We start from the raw sequence: 23,726 nt of genomic DNA, 5'->3' as shown, positions 1-23,726 counted from the left end.
GCGGAGGAGAGCTCCTTTCGCCCCTTTTCGTTTCCCCGCCTCCTTCCCTCCCCCACCTTTCCCCTCCTCCGGCTTTTTTCTCCCAACTCGGGGAGGTCCTTCCCGGCGGCCGCCCCGACGGGGTCTGAGCACCTAGGTGGAGGCGGCGCAGGCTTTTTGTAGTGAGGTTTGCGCCTGCGCAGCGCGCCTGCCTCCGCGATGCACGGGGGTGGCCCCCCCTCCGGGGACAGCGCATGCCCGCTGCGCACCATCAAGAGAGTGCAGTTCGGAGTCCTCAGTCCGGATGAACTGGTAAGCGGCTCTGCCCTCCCACTCCTCCTCCCTCCCGCGCTGCGGGCGGGGCGTGATGGGCGCTGCGGAAATTTGGCGCTAGTCGTTGCACAAGGGGAACCGGTGGGGAGGAAGGGTTATCGCCGCTGAGGCAGTGTCTTGCGGCCTCGCAGTTATATTTTTCTAGTGGGTCAGCAAGCTTAGCTCTGTGTCGGAGCTGGGGACCTGGACACTGGAGGGGCTGAAGTGTGGGAAGGAGGGAGAAAAGGATGATTGGCTCCACGCCGCAGTTACCGACGTTAAACGGGATCACACCAATGCTAGGGAGCCTCTGCAAGTTTGGATGAGCTGCTGAGCCCCAGATTTTTTCCCTCCCCCTTCTACAAATATTAATTGAGCACCTGCTATGTGATAGACATGACACGCTGGGGATGCAGAGCTAAGCAAGACAGACAAGGACCCTGTCTTCTGGAGCACTTTCTATGGGAAGGGGCTGGGGAGACAGACAATAAACACGAATGAGTGATATGAACAGGATAATTCATTAATGGCAAGGACCTTGAATAAAGTGAATTGGTGTAATGCGATGGAGAGTCACCGAGATGAGGCTACTTTAGGCGGGGTGGTGTCAGGGTCTGCGAAAGCCTGTCTAAGGAGTTGACATTGCCCGAATGATGAGAAACAGCCACTGTCTTAGGCCATAGATTCTAGGACTAGAGGTCTTCACTCAGAGGAAAGAATAGTGCAAAGGGCCTGAGGGAGGGGTTAACTGGATGTGTCCCAGGGGACTGAACGGTGCCCAGTGTGACTGGGGTTTAGTGGATGAGTAGTTATTAAAATGAGCTGGAGAAGCAAGAGGTGGGGCAGGCCAGGTTGGATATTGTAGATCATGATAAGAGATCTGAATTTCATTGTTTTCAGTAGGAACTCGTTGGAGAATTTTAAGCAGGAGAGGTGACATTAAGTTTATATTTAAAAAAAAAATTACTAACTTGGTTGTCCTGTGAACAACTGACTGGAGAGGAGGGCTAAGAATGGAAGCAGGAGCAACCAGGGAGGAGGGAGAGCTGTTGGCAACTTGGACTCCTTCCTCTGTGGAAAGAAGGCCAGTTGGCTGGAGAGAGTGGAATTGAATGGCTATGTTTGTGGACGGAGACAATTTTGCTGGAGGAGGTGGCTCAGTATGAAAGTTGTGTCAGGAGTTAGAACCTCCTGAACTCACAGCACACAGAATAAGTTCCAGATGGAGTGAAGGTTGAAATCTAAAAAACAAAACTATAAAGCACTTGAAAAATATAGAAGGCTTTTGGGGACTGATACCAGGGGCAGAAACCCTTATAGTAATGAATTGATTATTGGTAAATTTTGTAGAGTGCCTGTGATGTGGTAGGCACCGAGCTAAGCATTTTATCTACAAGAAAGAATAAGGCAGGTTTTATTACATAAAAATAAGAGCGGCTTCTGTTTATCAGAGACACCACGGGCAGCTAAAAAACAGATTAGGAAACAGTATTTGCCATGTGACCAACAAGGTTAAATTTCTGAATATACAAAGAACGCTTACAGATCAGTAAGGAAAGCACACATCTACTGGACAAATGGGTAAAGGATGTGAATAGGCGGTGCACAGAAGTACTACAGATGGCAAGTAAAAATATTCAGCTTACAAATAAAAACATACTAATTAAAACATAAAAGTTTTCCCTTATCTGGTTTTTCCCTGATCACAAAAATATTGGGAAATAGGCATGCTTATACGATTGTTCATAGGATGATAAATTGGTATTTAACCTTTTTGGAGGACAATCTGACACTTTTATGAGTCATTTAATATGTGTATTCCTTGGCCCAGCACTCCACTTCTCAGAATGTATTCTTAAATAAAAGACTCTTAATGTCTCCCCTTGAACATGCCGCCCCCCCCCCCCCCCCCCCCCCGTCAGGCTTGCCTGGTTTAGCAATCACTGGCTCCACCATTCATCTGGGGCTCAGGCCCAAAACCTAAAAACGTTTTTTTGTGTCTTCTCTTTTCTCACAACCTCTTTAGTCCATCTGCCAGTCTGTCAATTCTGCCTTTCAAAATATGTCTGTTCAATCCCCAGTACCTTACCTTCACTAAAAATAAAATAAAGAAAAACCTAATTACCTCCCTCCCCCCCAAACAAACAAACAAACCAAATACGTCTGGAATCTAGTCATTTATGACTACGTGGACCACCCTGGTCCACCCCACCATCATCTTTCCAATGGAGCATTGCAGTCGCCCTGGCCCCTGGTTGTTCCTCCTTCAGGTTGCAGATCAGCCAGAGAGATCTTGTAATCATGTCTCTTTTCTTGCATGGAATTCTCTTCAAAGGATCTAAATTCTTACTTGAGATCCTGTATTATCTGGCCCCTGCTTGCCTTCCCATCTCACTACGATCTTCTTGTTGCTGTTTAACTGCACTAACCTGCTTGTTCTTCCAGCGCTAGGAGCTCATTCTTGCCTCGGGGACTTTATTATTCACTGTTCTGCTGCTTAGAACAACATTGTTCAGACCTGGGCAGGTCTGTTCCTTTGTCAGTGTGTTCTCTGCTCAGATGTCGTATCATTAGGTGCTCATCCCCGACCACCCTGTTAAGTAACACCCCCCTGCATTCTCTAATCCCGAATCTTGACTTTATTTTACTTTGTAGCTGGTCAGTACCTAAAAGGATTAGTTTTTCTGATTCTTGCGTCCTCAGTGGAATGTAAATTTCATAAGGAACTTTGTATTCATCTCTTGTCCAGCATCTCAAATGGTGCGTGGCATCTAACAGGCATGTAATAAAAGTTACTTAAATAAATGAGTGAATTAATTAATTGCATAAGTACATAAAGATACATATAGAAGGAATTTTATTGCAAGATTGTTTGAAAATGAAATTGTTTAAAACTATAAATCACCTAAATATTTACTAATAGGAATCCTATTGAATAACTCAGGGTCTGTTACAGTAGAACAAGACCTTCCTAATAGGTTAAATCCCCTGATCCTCCGTTCCCAGATGGCTCAGACATCACTGCAAACTCACAGGGGCCCAGTGAGAGATTTTAAATATTCAAGAGAAACATAGAAGCCTGATGCCCTGGCACCTACTAGAACGGGTGGTTCCTTTTTAGCATTAGATGGCGCCAAATCCCTTTCAATGACGTCATACCTTTGTGAAGCTGGGTTTTTAGCAATTGCTAAATACTAGGCAAAAATCAGTATAGAGCAAGAGATAAAGGTGGTGGTGTCCAATCTGATTCTAAGATTTGAGAAGTGCAGTGCCCAGCAGGTGTCATAGGTAATTGTGGTGATTTGGGAAATAAAAATGTTATTTTTATTTTACTATGTTAAAAGAATATTTTTCTCAGTTTACGTGTATTACTTTTTCAAATGACTGTTAAGTTGCTGAGATGTAAATACTTATTCAGTTGTTTGGATCTAAGTATTTAATAAGCAGATCTCTTTTGGCCTAGGGAGTGCTGTGAAAGTTAGTGAGGCACTCAGGGCATTGTGAACTGATGAAGTTCAGGCATCTGGTTAAATGAAAAAGTTAAAACTGTGTGCACAATGAGGCGCCATTTATGTAAAAATGGGAACATATTTGTATTTTTTTAAAAAGCATGGAAGGCTGTTCACAGAACTTTACAGACATCGTCTCTGGGATGTAGAATTATGGGTGACTGATTTTGGTCTCCATGGCTCTTACGGTTTATATAGTGCTCCAGTGTTTAGAGGGAATAATTTAGTTCCACTTTGGTTAGGAAGGTAGGTGGGTAAGGGGCCTCTTGTGACACTGATAGTACTTAAAGGTAGAATATTTTCCACAAGTTTTGTGGAGTGTGTCAAAGTACAGAGGGCTTTTAGAATTGGGTGCAAGATAGAGCAGCCGTCTTTGCTGTTGTAAGATGGGTTAGGATGTTGCCGAGTGAGGGGAAGGAAGCAAGGAGGGTTTATGTGCAGCTTGTACAAAGTCGGGAAGGATGGGCTCTTGATTACATTTGAAGGCGTTGACCCCTAGTCATTAAAGGCAACTGTCCACCATGGAAAGCGTAACTCAATTTGTTTGTACCTCAACTTATTCCAAGAAGGATTTAAAACAGTAATTACACTCCTTTAGGAAGAGTGTGGGCCGCAGTGGTGAATCAGATTATCCTTGTCCTCAAATTATTTATAATCCAGTGAAGGATTTCCTATCTGTGCACCAAATAGTTTCTGAACCCCTACCATGTGCTGGTTACTTTGCTGGGCACTGAGGATATAAAGATAAAAGAAGCATGATCCTTCCCCTCAAGGATTACAGTCCATTGGGAGAGACAAATGTGTAAACAAGTAATTAAAGTTGGGCTAAGAACCTTGCTGGGGTTTGGGTAAGGCTAGGAAGTTAGAGAATACTTTATAAAGAGGTAGCATTTGAATTGGGTCTTAAAAATGAAGAGAAGTTTACTGGAAAAAAGGAGCACTTGAAAAGGAATTTTGAGAAATCTATTACAGTTGGGGCATAAACGTAGAGGGTGAGGAGGGGAATGTAGTGCCAAATAAAGCTGTAAGAATGGGCTGAAGCCAAGTTGTAAGGACCTTGTGTGCTTTGCTAAAGGCAGAAGAAAGACAGCAAGTATTTACTGAGAATCTATGGCAGGCCATTGGTTTTGTGACCTCAGGGCACCCTCTGGGACTGGCTACCCTCTCAAGAGTCTTAACTTTTATCATGTAGGCAGTGAGAACCAGTGTTTGGATGAAGGACTGGGGGCTAAAGTCATTTGTGTACAATCCAAAATATAATTCATTAACTTAAAGTAGACGTTTAGTCCAGGACAACCCTGGCCCAGTCTCAGTGCCTGGAAGCACAGTGACTCCTTAGAACATGACTGGCTTGGTGAGCATGGACTTGGAGCAGAGGGAGGTGGGTGAAGTTTCGAGTATGATTTCCATGAGGCCTCTCTCTGGTGCTAGTGACTCTTCTGGCAGCCAAAGTCAGGCCTGCTTCTGCTTTTTTGTGTTTCATTTAAGGGGAGCAAACCTCTTCTTTGTGTTTCTCATAAAACACGATGCAGCTGATAGGGCTCCGGCTTTGTGAATTTCAGCACCACCAGGTCTGTCTCCCTGAGATTTCATCAGGCCACCTTGATGAGTGCTGTGGGTGTTCAGAACCTCTTTTGCCTTGTGCTGACCATTTCAGTTTCTACTCAGCAGTGGCTAATCAGATCCATTATGAGAGGATTGTTGGTTTGACCATCAGGGGACAACCTTCTCTCTTTTTTCAAGTTCTTTGAGGGTACTTTCGCGGTGGAGGGTCCTGAGCAGTTTAGTTCAGTTTAACAAACATCGAGAGCTGTTGGATCCAGGATGATAGAGGAATGCCTTCTGCCCTAGAGATGCTTGTCATCTGTGGGGAAGACAGACCCCAATAGATAATTCCTTTGCATTGTGAGACTTGCAGTGGTAGAGAGGTTTTGGAAGTACAGAGGCAGCATTAGTCTGTCTAGGGAGGCTGTGGAAAGGCTTTCTGAAAGAAGCAATGCCTGAGCTGAGTCCTGAAATAGCAAGTTTGTCTTGTGGGGAAGGGCATTCCAAGCAGAGATAATCACATGTACGAGGACTCCAAGGAGAGCAGCAAATTTGCTGGGCAAGAGGGGTCCATTGGGGGCTCTGCTACGGGCAGGAAGAAAGGAAGGTAGAGATGTCATAAAACTCTTTTTGTAAGCTGTCCTGCTGAATTTGGACATTATGCTGAGGACAAGAGGGTATGAAAATTAGATTTCCATTTTAGAAAGAGCACCTGGATTATAGTATGGATGGATTGGAGAGAGGCAGGCTGGTGACCTAGGGAACGCTCTGATGTAGACTACAAAGGGAAGGCCTGGCCTAGGGCATTGGGTGTAGGGATGGAGAAGAGGGGCTGGATTCAAGAACTATTTAGGAGGCAAAAATGACCGGTACTTGGTGAATGTACCATTCACCAAGCTATCACTTACTGAACACATATTATATGATAGATCCAGAATTCCAAACCAGGGGTCTCTGACTCCTGTTTTATGCCTTGGGTTAAGGAAGGGTCACTGTTGGTTTCTGACTTGAGTGCTGCTGTCTTACCTGGAGACTAAAGGAAAAGGAGAGATTTTTGTGGGAAAGGGAGTTTGCTTTTAGGCATGTTGAATTTATCCGGGGGTGGGGTATCTGGAGGCGGGGTTCAGTAGATAGTTCAGTGTGTGAATCCAAAGTCCAAAAGAAAGGTGAGGCCTAGAGGTAGAGATTTGGGCATAAGTAGTGAAAATCATCACAGGGACAACATTTGGGTGTGATGAGAAGTGTGGCTGAGCTAAAAGCTTGGGGAGTAGCAGTGTTTAAGGAGCAGATCAAGGCAAAGGAGCCTAGGAAGCAGACTCCAGAGAGGCAGCCAGAGAGGTAGGAAGAGAGAGTGAGCTTTAAGGAGGTGGCCCATCCGCAGTGCCTTACCGGCCACCAAGCTAAGACCGAGAGGGGTCTGTTGGATTGGGCAGAGAAGCTCATTGTCAGGAGTAGTTGCAGGGATGTGGTGGTGGACGGAGGTGCAGCATTTCGGAGGGTAGCTGGTATATAAGCACTCAGAATCACTGCGGTTCCCTGATTTGAACTCAGCTGTCTGTTTTTCCTACATGGTGTAGTGCCAGCGATGCACAGGCTTTGCCTCCCATCTCATGAGGCTCCAGGGTTCACTTCTGCTCCAAATAATTTTCACCAGCCCTCTACGCTGGCACCCCCTGTCTTATCCTAAAATCTCCCTCTGAACACGGGAGGGTTCAGGCTGGCCCAGGCCCTTGAGAAGGAGGAGATGACAAGGGCGGGGGCAAAGAGTGCTTAATTTGAGGAGCTGAAGTCAGAGCTGTCAGGGCGTGTGTTGGGCAGAACACCTGGGCTGCCAGGTGGCTGCGCCTACAGGGAGGTTCCTGCCAGGGACACAGATTCTGGCCTTGATTAACTTTGGGAAAGAATCAAGGCATTGATTTTTCCCCCCCTTGAAACAACTTTTATTTTTTTTTGTGGTTAAATTCTATGCATAATAATGATCTAGCATTTAACCCAGTGGGATGTCCAGGGTCCAAGTCCTCGAGGTAGGCGACTTGTATGGGGCCCAGAGTTGACTGTACACTAGTCTAAATGCCCTCCACCCCAAGACAGTGACTGAAACGTGCTCTTGTGATATTCGACTTTGGCATTTCCAGAGGTAAACACACACCCTCATCCCCCTCATTCTGGGCTAAACCTGGTGAGTTTTCCTGTAAGTAGTTTGGGATTCTTTGAGCCCTTGGTACAGAGCTCCTCAACCACAAAGCCTGGAAACTAGGAATCTTATTTAGTTGTTCTTGGCCTTTCTTTTCTGCAGAAGCGAATGTCTGTGACAGAGGGTGGCATCAAATACCCAGAGACGACTGAGGGAGGCCGCCCCAAGCTTGGGGGGCTGATGGACCCAAGGCAGGGGGTGATTGAGCGCACTGGCCGCTGCCAAACATGTGCAGGTAAGTACTAGGGGGCAGGCATGGAATCCTAGAGGGAGAGAGGAAAGGAAGGGCGCTCAGGTCCTTGAAAAAAACAGAACTGAGGGTGGACACTTGGAGACCTGGTCTCTGAGGTGAGAGCTGGGAGGAAAGTGTCAGGTGTGTGTTCCCACAGGAAACATGACCGAGTGTCCTGGCCACTTTGGCCACATTGAGCTGGCCAAGCCTGTATTCCACGTGGGCTTCCTGGTGAAGACAATGAAAGTTTTGCGCTGCGTCTGCTTTTTCTGCTCTAAGTTGCTTGTGGATTCTGTGAGTGGGAGATGGGCTCTGGCCTGGGGGCAGGGCTGCTGGGGGGCATCGGCAGCCCCAACTTGACCCTACTCTGCTCTGTCCCCAGAACAACCCAAAGATCAAGGACATTTTGGCTAAGTCCAAGGGGCAGCCCAAGAAGCGGCTTACACATGTCTATGACCTCTGCAAGGGCAAGAACATCTGTGAGGGCGGGGAGGAGATGGACAACAAGTTCGGTGTGGAGCAGCCTGAGGGTGATGAGGATTTGGCCAAAGAAAAGGTAGCGGGGGCTGCGCAGACTGTTGGGAGGGGTCGAGGGGTCGGGGTGGTGCTAGGGGCCTGTAGAGGAGGCAGTAGAAGAAGCAGGAACCCGAAGGACACAGAAGAGTGGGGAGGGCTGGCCCGGCCGGGTGTTGGGGGAGAAGGCCCGTCCTCTGGGCTCTGACGGCCCCTCTCTCTCCTTGCAAGGGCCACGGTGGGTGCGGGCGGTACCAGCCCAGAATCCGGCGCTCTGGCCTGGAGCTGTATGCGGAGTGGAAGCATGTCAATGAGGACTCTCAGGAGAAGAAGATCCTGCTGAGTCCTGAGCGGGTGCATGAGATCTTCAAACGCATCTCGGATGAGGAGTGCTTTGTCCTGGGCATGGAGCCACGCTACGCCCGGCCTGAGTGGATGATTGTCACCGTGCTGCCCGTGCCCCCGCTCTCCGTGCGGCCCGCGGTTGTGATGCAGGGCTCTGCCCGCAACCAGGTCAGTGGCTTCAGGGCTCTCAGCTGGTCGGCTGGGTGTCTGAGTCGAGGGAGCCGTGGGAGAGGTGAAGGGGTGTAGAAGCTGGGGGTGAAGGGCAGTGTGCAGAGGTGACGGACAGGTCACCTGGGCCTGAAGATACCCTGCCACTTGCTAGTTCTGTGACCTTTAATGAGCCCCTTAACGAGGTTAGAGCTCACAAAGGTTCTTCTGGATCTGTGCCCCAAGAGGCCAGGCCTGCCTCTCAGCGTGGTGTGAGGGCGAGAGGTGCCGGGTGCTGGCACATGCATGCTGAGCGCTCGAGGGTTACTGGATTGTGACGAGGCTGACTTCCTGCCTCAGGACGACCTGACACACAAACTGGCCGACATTGTGAAAATCAACAATCAGCTTCGGCGCAACGAGCAGAACGGGGCGGCAGCCCATGTCATCGCCGAGGATGTGAAGCTCCTCCAGTTCCACGTGGCCACCATGGTGGACAACGAGCTGCCCGGCTTGCCTCGCGTGAGTCAGAAGGCTCCCCACGCCCTGAACCTGGAAGAAAGGGAGTGGGGCCGGGATAGGGGCCAGTGTGTGTCCTCCAAGCTCTGGAGGAGCTGCCGGTGCTAACTGCTTGGATGCCCCCCGCCCTGTGTTTTCTCACAGGCCATGCAGAAGTCTGGGCGTCCCCTCAAGTCCCTGAAGCAGCGGTTGAAGGGCAAGGAAGGCCGTGTACGAGGGAACCTGATGGGCAAGCGAGTGGACTTCTCGGCCCGCACGGTCATCACCCCCGACCCCAACCTCTCCATTGACCAGGTTGGCGTGCCCCGCTCCATTGCCGCCAACATGACCTTTGCGGAGATCGTCACCCCCTTCAACATTGACAGGTGTGCTCAGTTCAGGAGCCCTGCTTGGAGGGGCCTAGGGAGACTGGGGGGAATGGGCTCTGAGCAAGAAGGAGAGAGCATTGAAGTTTAGCTGTTTGGGCTCCCACATGGGGCTTTGGGATAAGGGTAACAAGAGCTTTTGGGGAAGCATTTTGTTCATTGCATCCCTTTCCTTCCTAGACTTCAGGAGCTAGTGCGCAGGGGGAACAGCCAGTACCCAGGGGCCAAGTACATCATCCGGGACAACGGTGATCGCATTGACCTGCGTTTCCACCCCAAGCCCAGTGACCTTCACCTGCAGACTGGCTATAAGGCATGTAACAGGCCAGGGCCTCTCTTATTTGAGCAACCAGCTCTGACTGGGGGCCGGCTGGAGTGGGCCCTCTGAGGTTGTCCTCTTAGGATCCAAGCTTACTGACTCTCTCTTTAAAAGACTGCTGTCCTAGCCAAGCTTGTAGCTGCCAGTCACTGGCATTCAGGGTGACGGTCACATACATCCAAGGGCAGCATGAGGGACATATGGCAGGAAAGAGAGATCCAGGTTAGGAACAGAGCAGAAGTCCTCACATCGAGTCTCTCGGTTTTCTCCCCCAGTTGAGTTCCCGGAGGTTAGTGGGTGCTATGTCTTAATTATCTCTGATAACCTGGAATCTAGCCCAGTGCCTGACCCAAAGGGGATGGTTGATAAGCATTTCAAGTGGCACAAGACCACAGGATTATCAGTTTCTGTGTCCAAAGCATCTTAGGTCCACTATCACTTCATTCTTGGCATACCTCCTTCACTGAGGTTTTTTCCGCACCTCACCCCGCCCAGGTGGAACGGCATATGTGCGACGGGGACATTGTTATCTTCAACCGACAGCCAACTTTGCACAAAATGTCCATGATGGGACATCGGGTCCGCATCCTCCCCTGGTCTACTTTTCGCTTGAATCTTAGGTCAGTCCGCCGGCCGGGACTGGGCTGCTCCCTGGGTTTCACTGCGGACGTCTTCCCAACTCTGACTTCCCTCTTTCACTGCAGTGTGACAACTCCATACAATGCTGACTTTGATGGGGATGAGATGAACTTGCACCTGCCACAGTCTCTGGAGACTCGGGCTGAGATCCAGGAACTCGCTATGGTGCCACGCATGATTGTAACCCCGCAAAGCAATCGCCCTGTCATGGGCATCGTGCAGGACACGCTGACCGCAGTGCGCAAGTTCACCAAGAGGGATGTCTTTCTGGAGCGGGTATGTGGTCCCTAGAGGTAAGCCCTGGCCTGGGTGGGCAGGGGCCCAGCACAGTGAGGCCGAGGACAGTGAGGAGCTGTGACTTGTGCCCTGCCTTACTCTGCGCTGACCTGTATGTGAGACTGCCTTTTTTGTGAGGCAGAAGGAAAGGGGATTAGGACAGACTGAGGCCGAAAACGGTATGTGGCTTTAGCTCCTCATTTAATTCCTTAAAATGTCATGTAATTTCACGTGTTGTCTGGAAAGTAAAGGCAAAGAGAGAAGGTAAATATGAGTTTGTTAAAATTCTGTTTATCTATTTATTCTTACTTTCATTTATTTCCTAATTATTAAAAGTAGTTTGTATTTCATTAAAAAAAAAAATCTTAAAAGCTTCACTGTCACAGTGAATTTTTTTAGTAAAAGTTTGGAAAACGCTTTTCTTGCCATCTCTTTGCCTCCAAAGTCTGGCTTTCCCTGTTGGGTAGGGAGGCCTCCCCCAACATTCGCCAGAGATGAGGCCGGCAGTTCTGACTTCCTGTCTTTCCGGCCCTTCTCCCAGGGGGAAGTGATGAACCTCCTGATGTTCCTGTCCACGTGGGACGGCAAGGTCCCACAGCCAGCCATCCTGAAGCCCCGGCCCCTGTGGACGGGGAAGCAGATCTTCTCCCTCATCATACCTGGCCACATCAACTGCATCCGCACCCACAGCACCCATCCCGATGATGAGGACAGTGGCCCTTACAAGCACATCTCTCCTGGGGACACCAAGGTAGGGCCTGGCTTCTGGATGTGTGGGGAAAGACTTTGGACATGGAGCCACAGCAGGGGCCCTGAGACGTGCTCTGTCTGCAGGTGGTGGTGGAAAATGGGGAGCTGATCATGGGCATCCTGTGCAAGAAGTCTCTGGGCACATCAGCCGGCTCCCTGGTCCACATCTCTTACTTGGAGATGGGTCATGACATCACTCGCCTCTTCTACTCCAACATTCAGACTGTCATTAACAACTGGCTCCTCATCGAGGGTAAGTTGAGGGGCTCCATGAAGTCCTCTGTAAGTCCTGGCTCTCTCACTTCTTACTGCTCTTCTTAAGTTCCTTTCTTTTTCTTCCTTGGATTTGGCGCCCCTCCATCTACTCTTGACTGTGATTCCCTCCCATGTTTCTTGGGAGTCCAAAGAAGTGTTGCTGACACTTCTCCTTATTTCTAGGTCATACCATTGGCATTGGGGACTCCATCGCTGACTCTAAGACTTACCAGGACATTCAGAACACTATTAAGAAGGCCAAGCAGGATGTAATAGAGGTGAGAGGGAAGGCTGGGCAAAGACACAAGAGGCTCTCGGTGACTTTGAACTGAGGAGGACTGAGAGGGGCATTGGGGTTGGAGGGAAGGGGACCAGTGGAGATTGATGTTTCCCTGATAACGCGACCTCTTCCTCTGCACCCAGGTCATCGAGAAGGCGCATAACAATGAGCTGGAGCCCACCCCAGGGAACACTCTGCGGCAGACCTTTGAGAACCAGGTGAACCGCATTCTCAACGATGCCCGAGACAAGACTGGCTCCTCTGCCCAGAAATCCCTATCTGAGTACAACAACTTTAAGTCTATGGTTGTGTCCGGGGCTAAAGGTTCCAAGATCAACATCTCTCAGGTGGGGAGCTTTGTCTTAACAGATGTGGGGCCACACTGAAGGTGGGGAGGAGGAGGGAAGGTGGGTGTTGCTGGGGAAGTCAGGGGAACGTCCTGGGTACTCTTAGTCTCAAGACAGAGAGAGTTAGATGCACCCCACCTTTTCTGTTTCCCAGGTCATTGCTGTTGTCGGGCAGCAGAACGTGGAGGGCAAGCGGATCCCGTTTGGATTCAAGCACCGGACTCTGCCTCACTTCATCAAAGATGACTATGGGCCTGAGAGCCGTGGCTTCGTGGAGAACTCCTACCTGGCCGGCCTCACACCCACTGAGTTTTTCTTCCATGCCATGGGGGGTCGTGAGGGGCTCATCGACACAGCTGTCAAGACTGCTGAGACTGGTGAGGCCTTGTGACCCAGGGCCCTTCTGTGGGCTGGTACCAGGGAGAAACGTAGTCTGAGAAGCCCCTCGTGGGTGAGAGTAGGGGTTCTCAGGCTAAAGTCTTCTATTCCCAGAGAAGTAATTTTGGCCTTTATGGAAAGAATAGTGATTAAAGGTCAAGAGTTAGAAAAACACGCTTGCTCTGGTTGCTGTGCAGCATTCCAGGGCGCAGGGAGAGAGCCTCAGGGTCTCTGCTGCTGACCCATCATGTGGGGGGTAGTTCCTGGGGGTCTCTGCTGGACCCTGGTTCCATCTGGAGGTGGGCATGGGTTTCATTGAGAGGCCTTGGGGATAAAAGGGGCTTCTAGCTGGCCTTTTTTTTTTTTTTTTTTTTTTTTTTTGAAGTATAGTCAGTTTACAATGCTTTGTCAATTTCTGGTGTACAGCACAATACTTTAGTCATATAGGAACATAATATATTCATCTTCATGTTCTTTTTCACTATAGGTTTCTGCAAGGTATTGAATGTAGTTTCTTATGCTATACAGTATAAACTTGTTTATTTTATGTATATTAGTTAGTATGTGCAAATCTACAACTCCCATTTATCCCTTCCCTAGCTGGCTCTTCTGAGGATGAGAGTGGGTTGAGGCTCCAGAGTGGCCAGCAAGGCTTGTCCTGAATTAGGAGGGCCCCTCTTCTTGCTCTGGGTCCCTCAGTCGATAACCTCCCCCCAGGGTACATCCAGCGGCGGCTGATCAAGTCCATGGAGTCGGTGATGGTGAAGTATGATGCCACTGTGCGGAACTCCATCAATCAGGTGGTGCAGCTGCGCTACGGCGAGGACGGTCTGGCTGGCGAGAGCGTCGAGTTCCAGAACCTGGCCACCCTGAAGCCTTCCAACAAGGCTTTTGAAAAGAAGTGAGGAGGCAGCTGGCAGACGGTTCTCACTTCAGGGCTCAGGGCCAGAGTAATGGGGATTCCTCTCCCTACGCATAACAAGATCACTGGACTATTCTTGCACCAGACCTTACCTTATACCACCCCTTCACCATGCCCACCCCTGGCAGCAGCTGCACGATGGGAGATGGCGGGTGGAGAGCGGAGCTGAGATCATCCTGACTTTGTCCTTGGTTTTGATACAAAGCAAGGCCAGAGGGGCAGGCACAAGCTCAGGTCCTGATGAAAGTCCTTATGTCTGGATCTTCTATTTCCCCACCCAGGGTTCTTGTCTGCAAAGCTTGTTCCTGTGGGCTGTGTACCTTAGGAGCCCTCCTGGTGCTCACTGCTGGGATCAGGGCCCAGGGCCCACCTGTCTCTTGACTGCACCCCTGCCACCTGCAGGTTCCGCTTTGATTACACCAATGAGAGGGCCCTGAGGCGCACTCTGCAGGAGGACCTGGTGAAGGACGTACTGAGCAATGCACACATTCAGAATGAACTGGAGAGAGAATTTGAGCGGATGCGTGAGGACCGGGAGGTGCTCAGGGTCATCTTCCCAACTGGTGACAGCAAGGTGCGTGTGGGCGGGAAGGGCTGAGTTGGAGAAGCACTGGCCCTGCACGCCTGTCCCTGACCCATGGTCCTTCGTCTCGTCCCTCTTGCCTCAGGTCGTCCTCCCTTGTAACCTGCTGCGCATGATCTGGAATGCTCAGAAGATCTTCCACATCAACCCTCGCCTTCCCTCCGACCTGCATCCCATCAAGGTGGTAGAGGGTGAGTACTTGTTTTGGGGCTGCCAGACTAGGATCAGGAGTCTACTGGGCCCTGGTCCACAATCTCATCACCTCCCGTTTGGCCCCCAGGAGTCAAGGAGCTGAGCAAGAAGCTGGTGATTGTGAATGGGGACGACCCACTGAGTCGACAGGCCCAGGAGAATGCCACCCTGCTCTTCAACATCCACCTGCGGTCCACGCTGTGCTCCCGCCGCATGGCCGAGGAGTTCCGGCTCAGTGGAGAAGCCTTTGACTGGCTGCTTGGAGAGATCGAGTCCAAGTTCAACCAAGCAATTGTGAGTGCTGTACTTCTCACCTCAGCCTTGGTTTTCTTCTTTGACCTATTGACTTTTCTGGGCTCTGAGAACAGCCCACTTCTGCCCACAGTTACCTGATAATAACTCATTCATTGAGAGACTATTGTGTACCAAGTCCTGTGTTTGGGGCTTTGTACCTTTTATTCCTTAGTAGTCTTAAGACTACCCTAGTGGTGAGGGATGTTAGTCCCACTTTGCAGACATAAAAACTGAACCTTGGGGAGATGATATGACTGTATTATTATATGATGGTCATATAGGAAATAAGTGGCATGCTGGCTGGGATATGAAATGTGAATGTTCTTTATTTTCTTAAAATGTCTGCTGTGTGCAGAATTCTAAATTAGGTGGAGGGAGGGAACTGGAGAGAGTAAGCAGGAAAGACAGCTATAGATAATAGAATATACTGTCATTGTCTTTAAGGATTTTACAGGGTAATGGAAAGGAGAAGCGTTATAATTATAGGCATGCCTCTAAATCCACTTGATATAAATTCAGTTTTATAAATTAGATAATTAAAATGCATTAGGGAATACTGTGAAACATGGTTGTAAGAAATTAAGGAAGAGTTAAAGAGAAAGACATCCCCTGTTCATAGATTAGAAGGCTTACTATTGTTAAATGGCAACAATCCTCAAAGTGACCTATAAATTCAGTGCATTCCAATTTGACCTATCAAATTCCAGCTGCCTTTTTAATCTATTTTTATATGTAGTGGTTAATATTTGCAAATCTCAAACTCCCAAATTTACCCCTTCTCACCCCCTTTTCCCTGGTCACCATAAGATTGTTTACTGTAAGACAGTATGTTGTTGATATAAAGATACATAGATCAGTGTAGATAAACAGAATAGAATTAAGAGTCTAGGAACAAATTCTCACATTTATGGTCACTTGATTTTTGACAAGAGTACCAAGTCAGTTAAATGGGGAAAGAATAGTCTTTTCAACAAATAGTGCTGGGACAGCTGTATATCCACATGCAAAAGAATGAAGTTGGATCCCTGCCTCACACCATATACAAAAATTATCTCATGTATGAGAACTATAACTATAAAATGCTTTCAGAAGAAAACATCAGGGTAAATCTTTATGATCTTGGCTCAGACAGTGAATTCTTAAGTATGGTACCAAAGCATGAGCAGCAGCAGCAACAACAAAAATACATAAATTGCATGCCATCAAAATTAAAACCTTTACTGATTCAGAGATACCATGAAGAAAGTAAAAAGACAACACACAGAATGGGGGGAAATATTTGTAATCATATATCTGATAAGGGTCTGTAAAAGGACTATTACAAGTCAGCAATAAAAAAAAAACTAACAACTGAATAGATGTTTTCCCCAAGGAGATATAAATGACCAGTGAACACATGAATGGATGCTCAACAGCTATAGCCATCAGGGAAGTGCAGATCAAAACCACAATAAGATACCACTTCATGTCCACTAGGATGGCTAAGAGAAAAAATAAACAAGTATTGGTGCGAGGATGTGGAGAAATTGGAGCTCTCGTGCACTGCTTGTGGGAATGTTGCAACTGTTTTGGGAAATGGTCTGGCAATTTCTTAAAAGTTTAAACATAGAGTTACCGTATGACCCTGCAGTGTCACTTCTAGGAATATGCCCAAGAGAACTGGGCGCGTATGTCCACACAAAGACCTATACACAGATGTTCATAGCAGCATTATTCATAATAGCTACATGTCCATTAACGAATGGATAAAACAAAATAAGGGAATATTATTCTGTAATAAAAAGTAATGAGCTATCGAAGCCATAAAAAAGACAGTGATGAACCTTAAATGTGTATTACTATGTCAAGCAGTCTACATACTGTGTGATTCAAATTAAAAGATTACATTTTATGGTATGTGATTATGTCTCAATTAAAATAATGCATTCGGGAACGTCCCATGTAGAAGACTATTATCAAGTGAATATTTACCCTGTAACTTTAGCATACTTTTAGGAATTTGGGTTTTAGATGGCATAGTTAGTACCTTTTCCTGGGTGTGCAGCACATCAGGTGCTAAATGGTGTGTGTAAATCGAAATGCTGTCTGAAGGAGGGGATGCTCAAAAAAGACTGATTTTTTTTTTAAGTCTCTGCCTTTTCCAAGCGCCTCTGCCCCATGTCTTTGAAGAGCAGATAGTCCTGGTCCTGACTATGCCTCATTCACCAGAGGGGAGGGATCTTCTTTTCTGACACTGGATCTTCTTATTCCTCAGGCCCATCCTGGTGAAATGGTGGGAGCTCTGGCTGCACAGTCCCTCGGAGAACCTGCCACCCAGATGACCTTGAACACCTTCCACTATGCTGGCGTGTCCGCCAAGAACGTGACACTGGGTGTGCCCCGACTTAAAGAGCTCATCAACATTTCCAAGAAGCCAAAGACCCCCTCACTTACCGTCTTCCTGCTGGGCCAGTCAGCTCGGGACGCCGAGAGAGCCAAGGTAGGGCTTGCGGTAACGGGCTTCCTGGCAGGAGGAGGAGGTGGGGACTGTTTTGTTGAAATGAAGGCTTTGGGATTCCCTCTGCAGGTGGATTTGAAGAGGCCTTTGGAGCCACCAAGATACCTGTGACATGAGTCCCCCTTTCTTCCCAGGACATTCTGTGCCGCCTGGAACATACAACATTGAGGAAGGTGACTGCCAACACGGCCATCTACTATGATCCAAACCCCCAGAGCACAGTGGTGGCAGAGGATCAGGAGTGGGTGAATGTCTACTACGAGATGCCTGACTTTGACGTGGCCCGAATCTCCCCCTGGCTTTTGCGGGTGGAGCTGGACCGGAAGCACATGACCGACAGGAAGCTGACTATGGAGCAGATTGCCGAAAAGATCAACGCTGGTGAGGCTGGGAGGGCGGGCCCAGCTCAGGGGTCCTGCCTGGGCTCCCCCTGTCCTGTCCCTTGCACTCATCCCAGACAAGCCGCCCACACTCACTGCCTTCCCTGCACACGTTCTGCTCCTCCAGGGCACCTCTTCCCCAGGTTCCCCTCCAAACTGCCCTTTCCTCTCACCGTTTCCCCTCCCTCTGAGAAGAAGGGGGAAGCCGAGGGGAGCTCAGCATGGGGAGAGCTATGGGAGAGCCGTGAGCGGAAGCTGTCCTGCAGCTGCGATCATTCCCATTTCTCCCCAGGTTTCGGCGACGACTTGAACTGCATCTTCAATGATGATAATGCAGAGAAGCTGGTGCTCCGGATCCGCATCATGAACAGTGATGAAAACAAGATGCAAGAGGTAAAGGGCACCAAGGAGAAACTGTACGTCAAACATAGAAAACTGTTAAATCTTGTTCCTGACCAGAGAAGCTAAAATGAAAGCAGCGTTGAGTGCCGGTCACACCACTTAAAGTAGAAACAGTGAATGGTGGTTAGCACTGGTTTTCAAAATTCTAACAGCATATAGACTCCTTCCTGCTTGCCATTGTCTTTTTTAACTATTAGCACTTGGCTTGATGTGCTTAGGAGACGGATCCATGCATTTCTTAGACTTCCTGCCAGGATTAATTTAAGGACATCTGATTAGATGCTGAACAGTAGCCTGAGACAACCTTCAAGTGACAGTGTCATTCTTTTTTTATGACTTTAGCTTGATGATTAAGATACAATTCAGTGTAAAACCAAACGGCATTAGTTATTAGGTTTACCAGATTGGAAGTTATTTTAGTGACTGCTTTAAAGAAACATGAGACCATAACAAAAGCCGTAATTATTTTTACCTTGGCATGTGAGTTACTAGGATACAGAGGTTAGAGAGGTGTGGAACTATTCCTTATTTCATGATGCTTGTTGATGACGTTTATTCTCAGCATTTCTGTTATGAGTAGTTTTTTCACCTCCTCTTAAGAAGAATATGTTTATTGGTTAAAGATGCGAAATGGTTAAGACGCTAATTCCATTTCAGATCTTTGTATTATTTATTGTATGATGAATTTTATTTTTCATGAGATGTCTTGGTTTTCCTACATACAAAATAGCAGTATTGATAAAGTTTACATGGATTATTTAAAAAAAAACTTCTAGCAGCAAAAATCTGTGAAATGTGAAGTAGCAGCCACGTAGGTGCAGTAGTCGGCGTTCACGGGGGGCGTCCCCCCCACAGCCCTGCCACTGCTCTCTCCTCCCCGAGGCACCCACGTGAGGGCAGGGCGGCCAGTAGGAACTGCTGTGTCCTAGGGAAAGTGGTGTGACAGCAGGTAGAACAAGACCCGAGAAGAGATTTGACTAGTGACTTCTCCTGGGCATGGCTCCTAAAAAATTGTTCAGCAGATGTGGGTGCCTGGTGCTTTAAATACAAACTCAGAACTTACTAGCTATCGAACTGGCTGAGACTAGATAAGAGCATGTTGAGGGCGTACACCCCATCAGAGGGGATCACACATTGGGGTGTCAGCAGGCCAGGCAAGTGCTCAGTGACTGTCAGGACGAGAGGGCAGGGCCGAGTGCTTTGTTACAGCCCTTGGAGCGCGTGGCGCGCACGCGCACAGTAGAAGCTGTATTAGGGTGGTGGGTATGGCTGTCTTGTCTTAGGTTTCTTTTAATACCATCCTAAAAACACGATAGAAGGTAATCTAACCTTACTGCAACTGAAAAGGGCAAGTCTGGGCCTGACCTGGCTCTCTAGGTCCTCGAGGAGGCTGTGGTTTGAGGTGAGACCTACCAGAGGGTTCTAGGCATGCTGACCTCGCTCCTTGTTGCAGGAGGAAGAGGTGGTGGACAAGATGGATGACGATGTTTTCCTGCGCTGCATCGAGTCCAACATGCTGACAGATATGACCCTGCAGGGGATCGAGCAGATCAGCAAGGTCAGCCGTTCCCTCCCCGAGAGCCCGTCCACCCCCACTTCTCTCCTCCCCACTCCCGCCCCGCCCGGCCTGAGCTCACCCTGTCCCTCCAGGTGTACATGCACCTGCCGCAGACGGACAACAAGAAGAAGATCATCATCACGGAGGACGGGGAGTTCAAGGCCCTGCAGGAGTGGATCCTGGAGACTGATGGTGTGAGCTTGATGCGGGTGCTGAGTGAGAAGGACGTGGACCCTGTGCGCACCACGTCCAATGACATTGTGGAGATTTTCACGGTGAGCCCCTCAGAGTCCACCGCCCCGCTGTCGTTCCTGGATCTCTCTGGCTCGAGGCCCTCTCCCTGGGTCTCAGGCAGGGGTTGTAGTCCATGTGTCCCCTCTGGGCACTTCCTTGGTCAGATTGTTTTATGCCTGAATCCACTGTTGAGTCTGGGCTTCACTGACTCCTCACTGTCCCTCTGTGGATCTGGGTGCTGGTAGCAGCCGGGAGGAGAGCAGAGATACTCGGTCTTGACCCTTCACGCCTGACCCCCACGCCAGGTGTTGGGCATCGAAGCCGTGCGGAAGGCCCTGGAGCGGGAGCTGTACCACGTCATCTCCTTCGATGGTTCCTACGTCAATTACCGGCACTTGGCTCTCTTGTGCGATACCATGACCTGTCGCGGCCACTTGATGGCCATCACCCGACATGGGGTCAACCGCCAGGATACTGGGCCGCTGATGAAGTGCTCCTTTGAGGAAACGGTACTGGCAGAAGTTCTGGGCGGGGTGGAAGGAGGGAAGTGGGGAGGCAGTGCTGTGGGACAAGGCGTCCTCTGCAGTGAGCGTGGAGCAGGGCTTGGCGCGGTTCCCTTTGTGGGGTGGGTGGCTGTAACGACCACTGTGTGGGGTCAGGGTCTGATGGTGCGCCGCCTCCTCGGAGGTTTAGGTGGACGTGCTCATGGAAGCAGCTGCACATGGAGAGAGCGACCCCATGAAGGGGGTGTCCGAGAACATCATGCTGGGCCAGCTGGCTCCGGCCGGCACTGGCTGTTTTGACCTCCTGCTCGATGCAGAGAAGTGCAAGTACGGCATGGAGATCCCCACCAACATCCCCGGCCTGGGGGCTGCCGGCCGTGAGTACGGGGTCTGCGGGGGGCATGGTCGGGGGGAGGGTGGCCCGTCCCCGGGTGCTGTTCCTCGTGGGTCACCGTGTGCCTCTCTGCAGCCACCGGCATGTTCTTCGGCTCAGCACCCAGTCCCATGGGAGGAATTTCTCCAGCCATGACACCCTGGAACCAGGGTGCAACCCCAGCCTATGGCGCCTGGTCCCCTAGTGTTGGTGAGTGACACCCAGGAAGACCAGCCTCTGGGTGGTTCAAAAGGCCGGAGGGCTGGGCTCCCAAAGGGTCACCTAGCTGGGACACTGGAGGCCCAGGAGCTCTGGGGATGTCTTGGGCTCCAGCTCTGGTTTTAACTAATGTTTCTCTCACTTGCAGGGAGCGGGATGACCCCGGGGGCAGCAGGCTTCTCTCCTAGCGCTGCTTCAGATGCCAGCGGCTTCAGCCCCGGTTACTCCCCGGCCTGGTCTCCCACGCCAGGCTCCCCAGGCTCCCCGGGCCCATCAAGCCCATACATCCCCTCACCCGGTGAGTTGTCCTTCTCTGACAAGGCCAAGTTCATTTCCTCTTTGATCCTTCCTTCTAGGCAAGTCTCCATAATTTAACTCCCTTCTTCTTTCACAGGTGGTGCCATGTCTCCCAGCTACTCCCCGACGTCGCCTGCCTACGAGCCCCGCTCCCCTGGGGGCTATACGCCCCAGAGTCCATCTTATTCCCCCACTTCACCCTCCTACTCCCCGACCTCTCCATCCTATTCTCCAACCAGTCCCAACTACAGTCCCACATCACCCAGCTACTCCCCGACCTCTCCCAGCTACTCCCCTACCTCTCCCAGTTACTCCCCAACCTCTCCTAGCTACTCTCCCACCTCTCCCAGCTACTCCCCAACTTCCCCCAGCTACTCACCCACTTCCCCCAGCTACTCACCCACTTCCCCCAGCTACTCACCCACTTCCCCCAGCTACTCCCCAACCTCTCCCAGCTACTCGCCAACTTCACCCAGCTATTCTCCCACCTCTCCCAGCTACTCACCAACATCTCCAAGCTATTCACCGACATCGCCAAGCTACTCCCCAACTTCCCCAAGTTACTCACCCACCAGCCCTAACTATTCTCCAACCAGTCCTAATTACACCCCGACATCACCCAGCTACAGCCCAACCTCACCCAGCTACTCACCTACTAGTCCCAACTACACGCCGACGAGCCCCAACTACAGCCCAACTTCTCCAAGCTACTCTCCAACTTCACCCAGCTACTCCCCGACCTCGCCCAGCTACTCCCCTTCAAGCCCACGCTACACACCACAGTCTCCGACCTATACCCCGAGCTCTCCCAGCTACAGCCCCAGCTCTCCCAGCTACAGCCCTACCTCGCCAAAGTACACCCCAACCAGCCCCTCCTACAGCCCCAGCTCACCGGAGTACACCCCGACCTCCCCCAAGTACTCACCTACCAGCCCCAAGTATTCACCCACTTCCCCCAAGTATTCTCCTACCAGCCCCACCTATTCGCCTACCACCCCAAAGTACTCGCCAACATCTCCTACTTACTCTCCAACCTCTCCGGTCTACACCCCAACCTCCCCCAAGTACTCACCCACTAGCCCCACTTACTCACCCACCTCCCCCAAGTACTCTCCCACCAGCCCCACCTACTCGCCCACTTCTCCCAAAGGCTCCACCTACTCGCCCACCTCCCCTGGCTACTCGCCCACCAGCCCCACCTATAGCCTCACCAGCCCAGCCATCAGCCCGGATGACAGTGATGAGGAGAACTGAGGGTGAGCAGCACGCAGTGGCACCTGGCTAGGTGAAGGGCGGCTCTGGGGGTGCTTGTCCTCTCCCCTCCCCCATGGGGTGCAGGCTCCTGGTCTGGCTCCCTTGTACATAGTTCCTGGTGACAAAGTTCCCTGTTGAAGTTCTGGTCCCATTTCTGCCAGGCCTTTTGTCTTGTCCTCCACTTGTGCTGTCTCAGAACCCACTCACCTGGCTGTGGTGTTCTCCTTCCTGGCCCCTAACCCAGGCCTGTCCCCAAATCAAGGATCCCTTCTTGCCTGTGGCTTGATTGGGGGGTAAAGGGTATTTTAACTTCTTAGGGGTAGTTCCTGCTCTGGTTGTTACATCTGATCCTCGGGAAGAACAAAGCGAAAGCTGCCTTTTGTCTGTTATTTTATTTTTTGAAGTTTAAATAAAGTTTACTAATTTTGACCAAAAGTGTGTGCATTGAGTGCTTATTTGGGAGGCAGGAATACCCAGGCCCTTCTCCCTTCCCTAGGCTGCTGATCCATTTATCATGTCTTAGCTGAGCCCTGCTCCAGGGAGAGGCGGGGAAATGAGCGCAGACAGTGCGTCTTTCACTGAACACGTGCTCTGTGCGCGGGCTTCGTGGTCGAACAGATGTGGGCCTCCGTCCTGCATTAAAGCAGTATTGACATAAAATCTTTTCAACTGATTTTCCTGATTATCAGAATACGTAATTTAGAACAGTACAAAAAAGTGTAGTTGGGAAGCAGGAGAATTATTGCTGGTAAGGCCACCACCAGGAGGCATATTTTCTTCGGGTATTTTTCCTACAGTTTTCTCAGATCACTTCCAACCAGTCTTTGGCCTCCAACTAACAATGAGATTATGGATACTAGAAAGTTTCAAAGCTGAGGTTAAAGGACTTAGTGATAATTTGCTGTCTCCAGTTGGCCATATTCTGTTTCATTAGTTCCTTAATGTGGACATCCACTTTCTGTGTCCTCTGCAAATTGTGCTTCACCTCAGGTGTTTTAAATTTATTTTAAACTTTGAAATAGTTCAAAGAATAGAAAGTAACATGGCCTGGATCTATTTATCACTAAGATTATAGATGCTAGATACCATTTTGCAATATTTAATCCAGATCTTA

General features: G+C 49.7%; 1 protein-coding gene across 1 annotated transcript; it reads left to right on the top strand.

Annotated features, from left to right (window-relative positions):
- The first annotated feature begins 47 nt into the window (after window positions 1-47).
- Window positions 48-23,047, top strand: POLR2A (RNA polymerase II subunit A). The gene is made up of 29 exons (XM_010965905.3): window positions 48-291; window positions 7,642-7,774; window positions 7,929-8,065; window positions 8,154-8,327; window positions 8,516-8,797; window positions 9,137-9,298; window positions 9,440-9,660; window positions 9,841-9,973; window positions 10,475-10,599; window positions 10,684-10,894; window positions 11,436-11,645; window positions 11,729-11,897; window positions 12,083-12,177; window positions 12,323-12,526; window positions 12,681-12,903; window positions 13,622-13,805; window positions 14,229-14,400; window positions 14,495-14,600; window positions 14,690-14,895; window positions 17,150-17,374; window positions 17,527-17,773; window positions 18,065-18,165; window positions 19,628-19,732; window positions 19,825-20,007; window positions 20,272-20,475; window positions 20,660-20,846; window positions 20,939-21,052; window positions 21,210-21,359; window positions 21,456-23,047. The coding sequence occupies exons 1-29, from the start codon at window positions 199-201 to the stop codon at window positions 22,610-22,612; spliced, it is 5,913 nt and encodes a 1,970-aa protein (XP_010964207.2). The 5' UTR covers window positions 48-198; the 3' UTR covers window positions 22,613-23,047.
- Window positions 23,048-23,726: the final 679 nt, after the last annotated feature.

This window comes from Camelus bactrianus, chromosome 16 (genome assembly GCF_048773025.1).
Source record: "Camelus bactrianus isolate YW-2024 breed Bactrian camel chromosome 16, ASM4877302v1, whole genome shotgun sequence".
Classification (NCBI taxonomy): Eukaryota; Metazoa; Chordata; class Mammalia; order Artiodactyla; family Camelidae; genus Camelus; species Camelus bactrianus.
The sequence above is the reverse complement of the archived record's forward strand: the minus strand, read 5'-3'. Positions and strand labels throughout refer to the sequence as shown.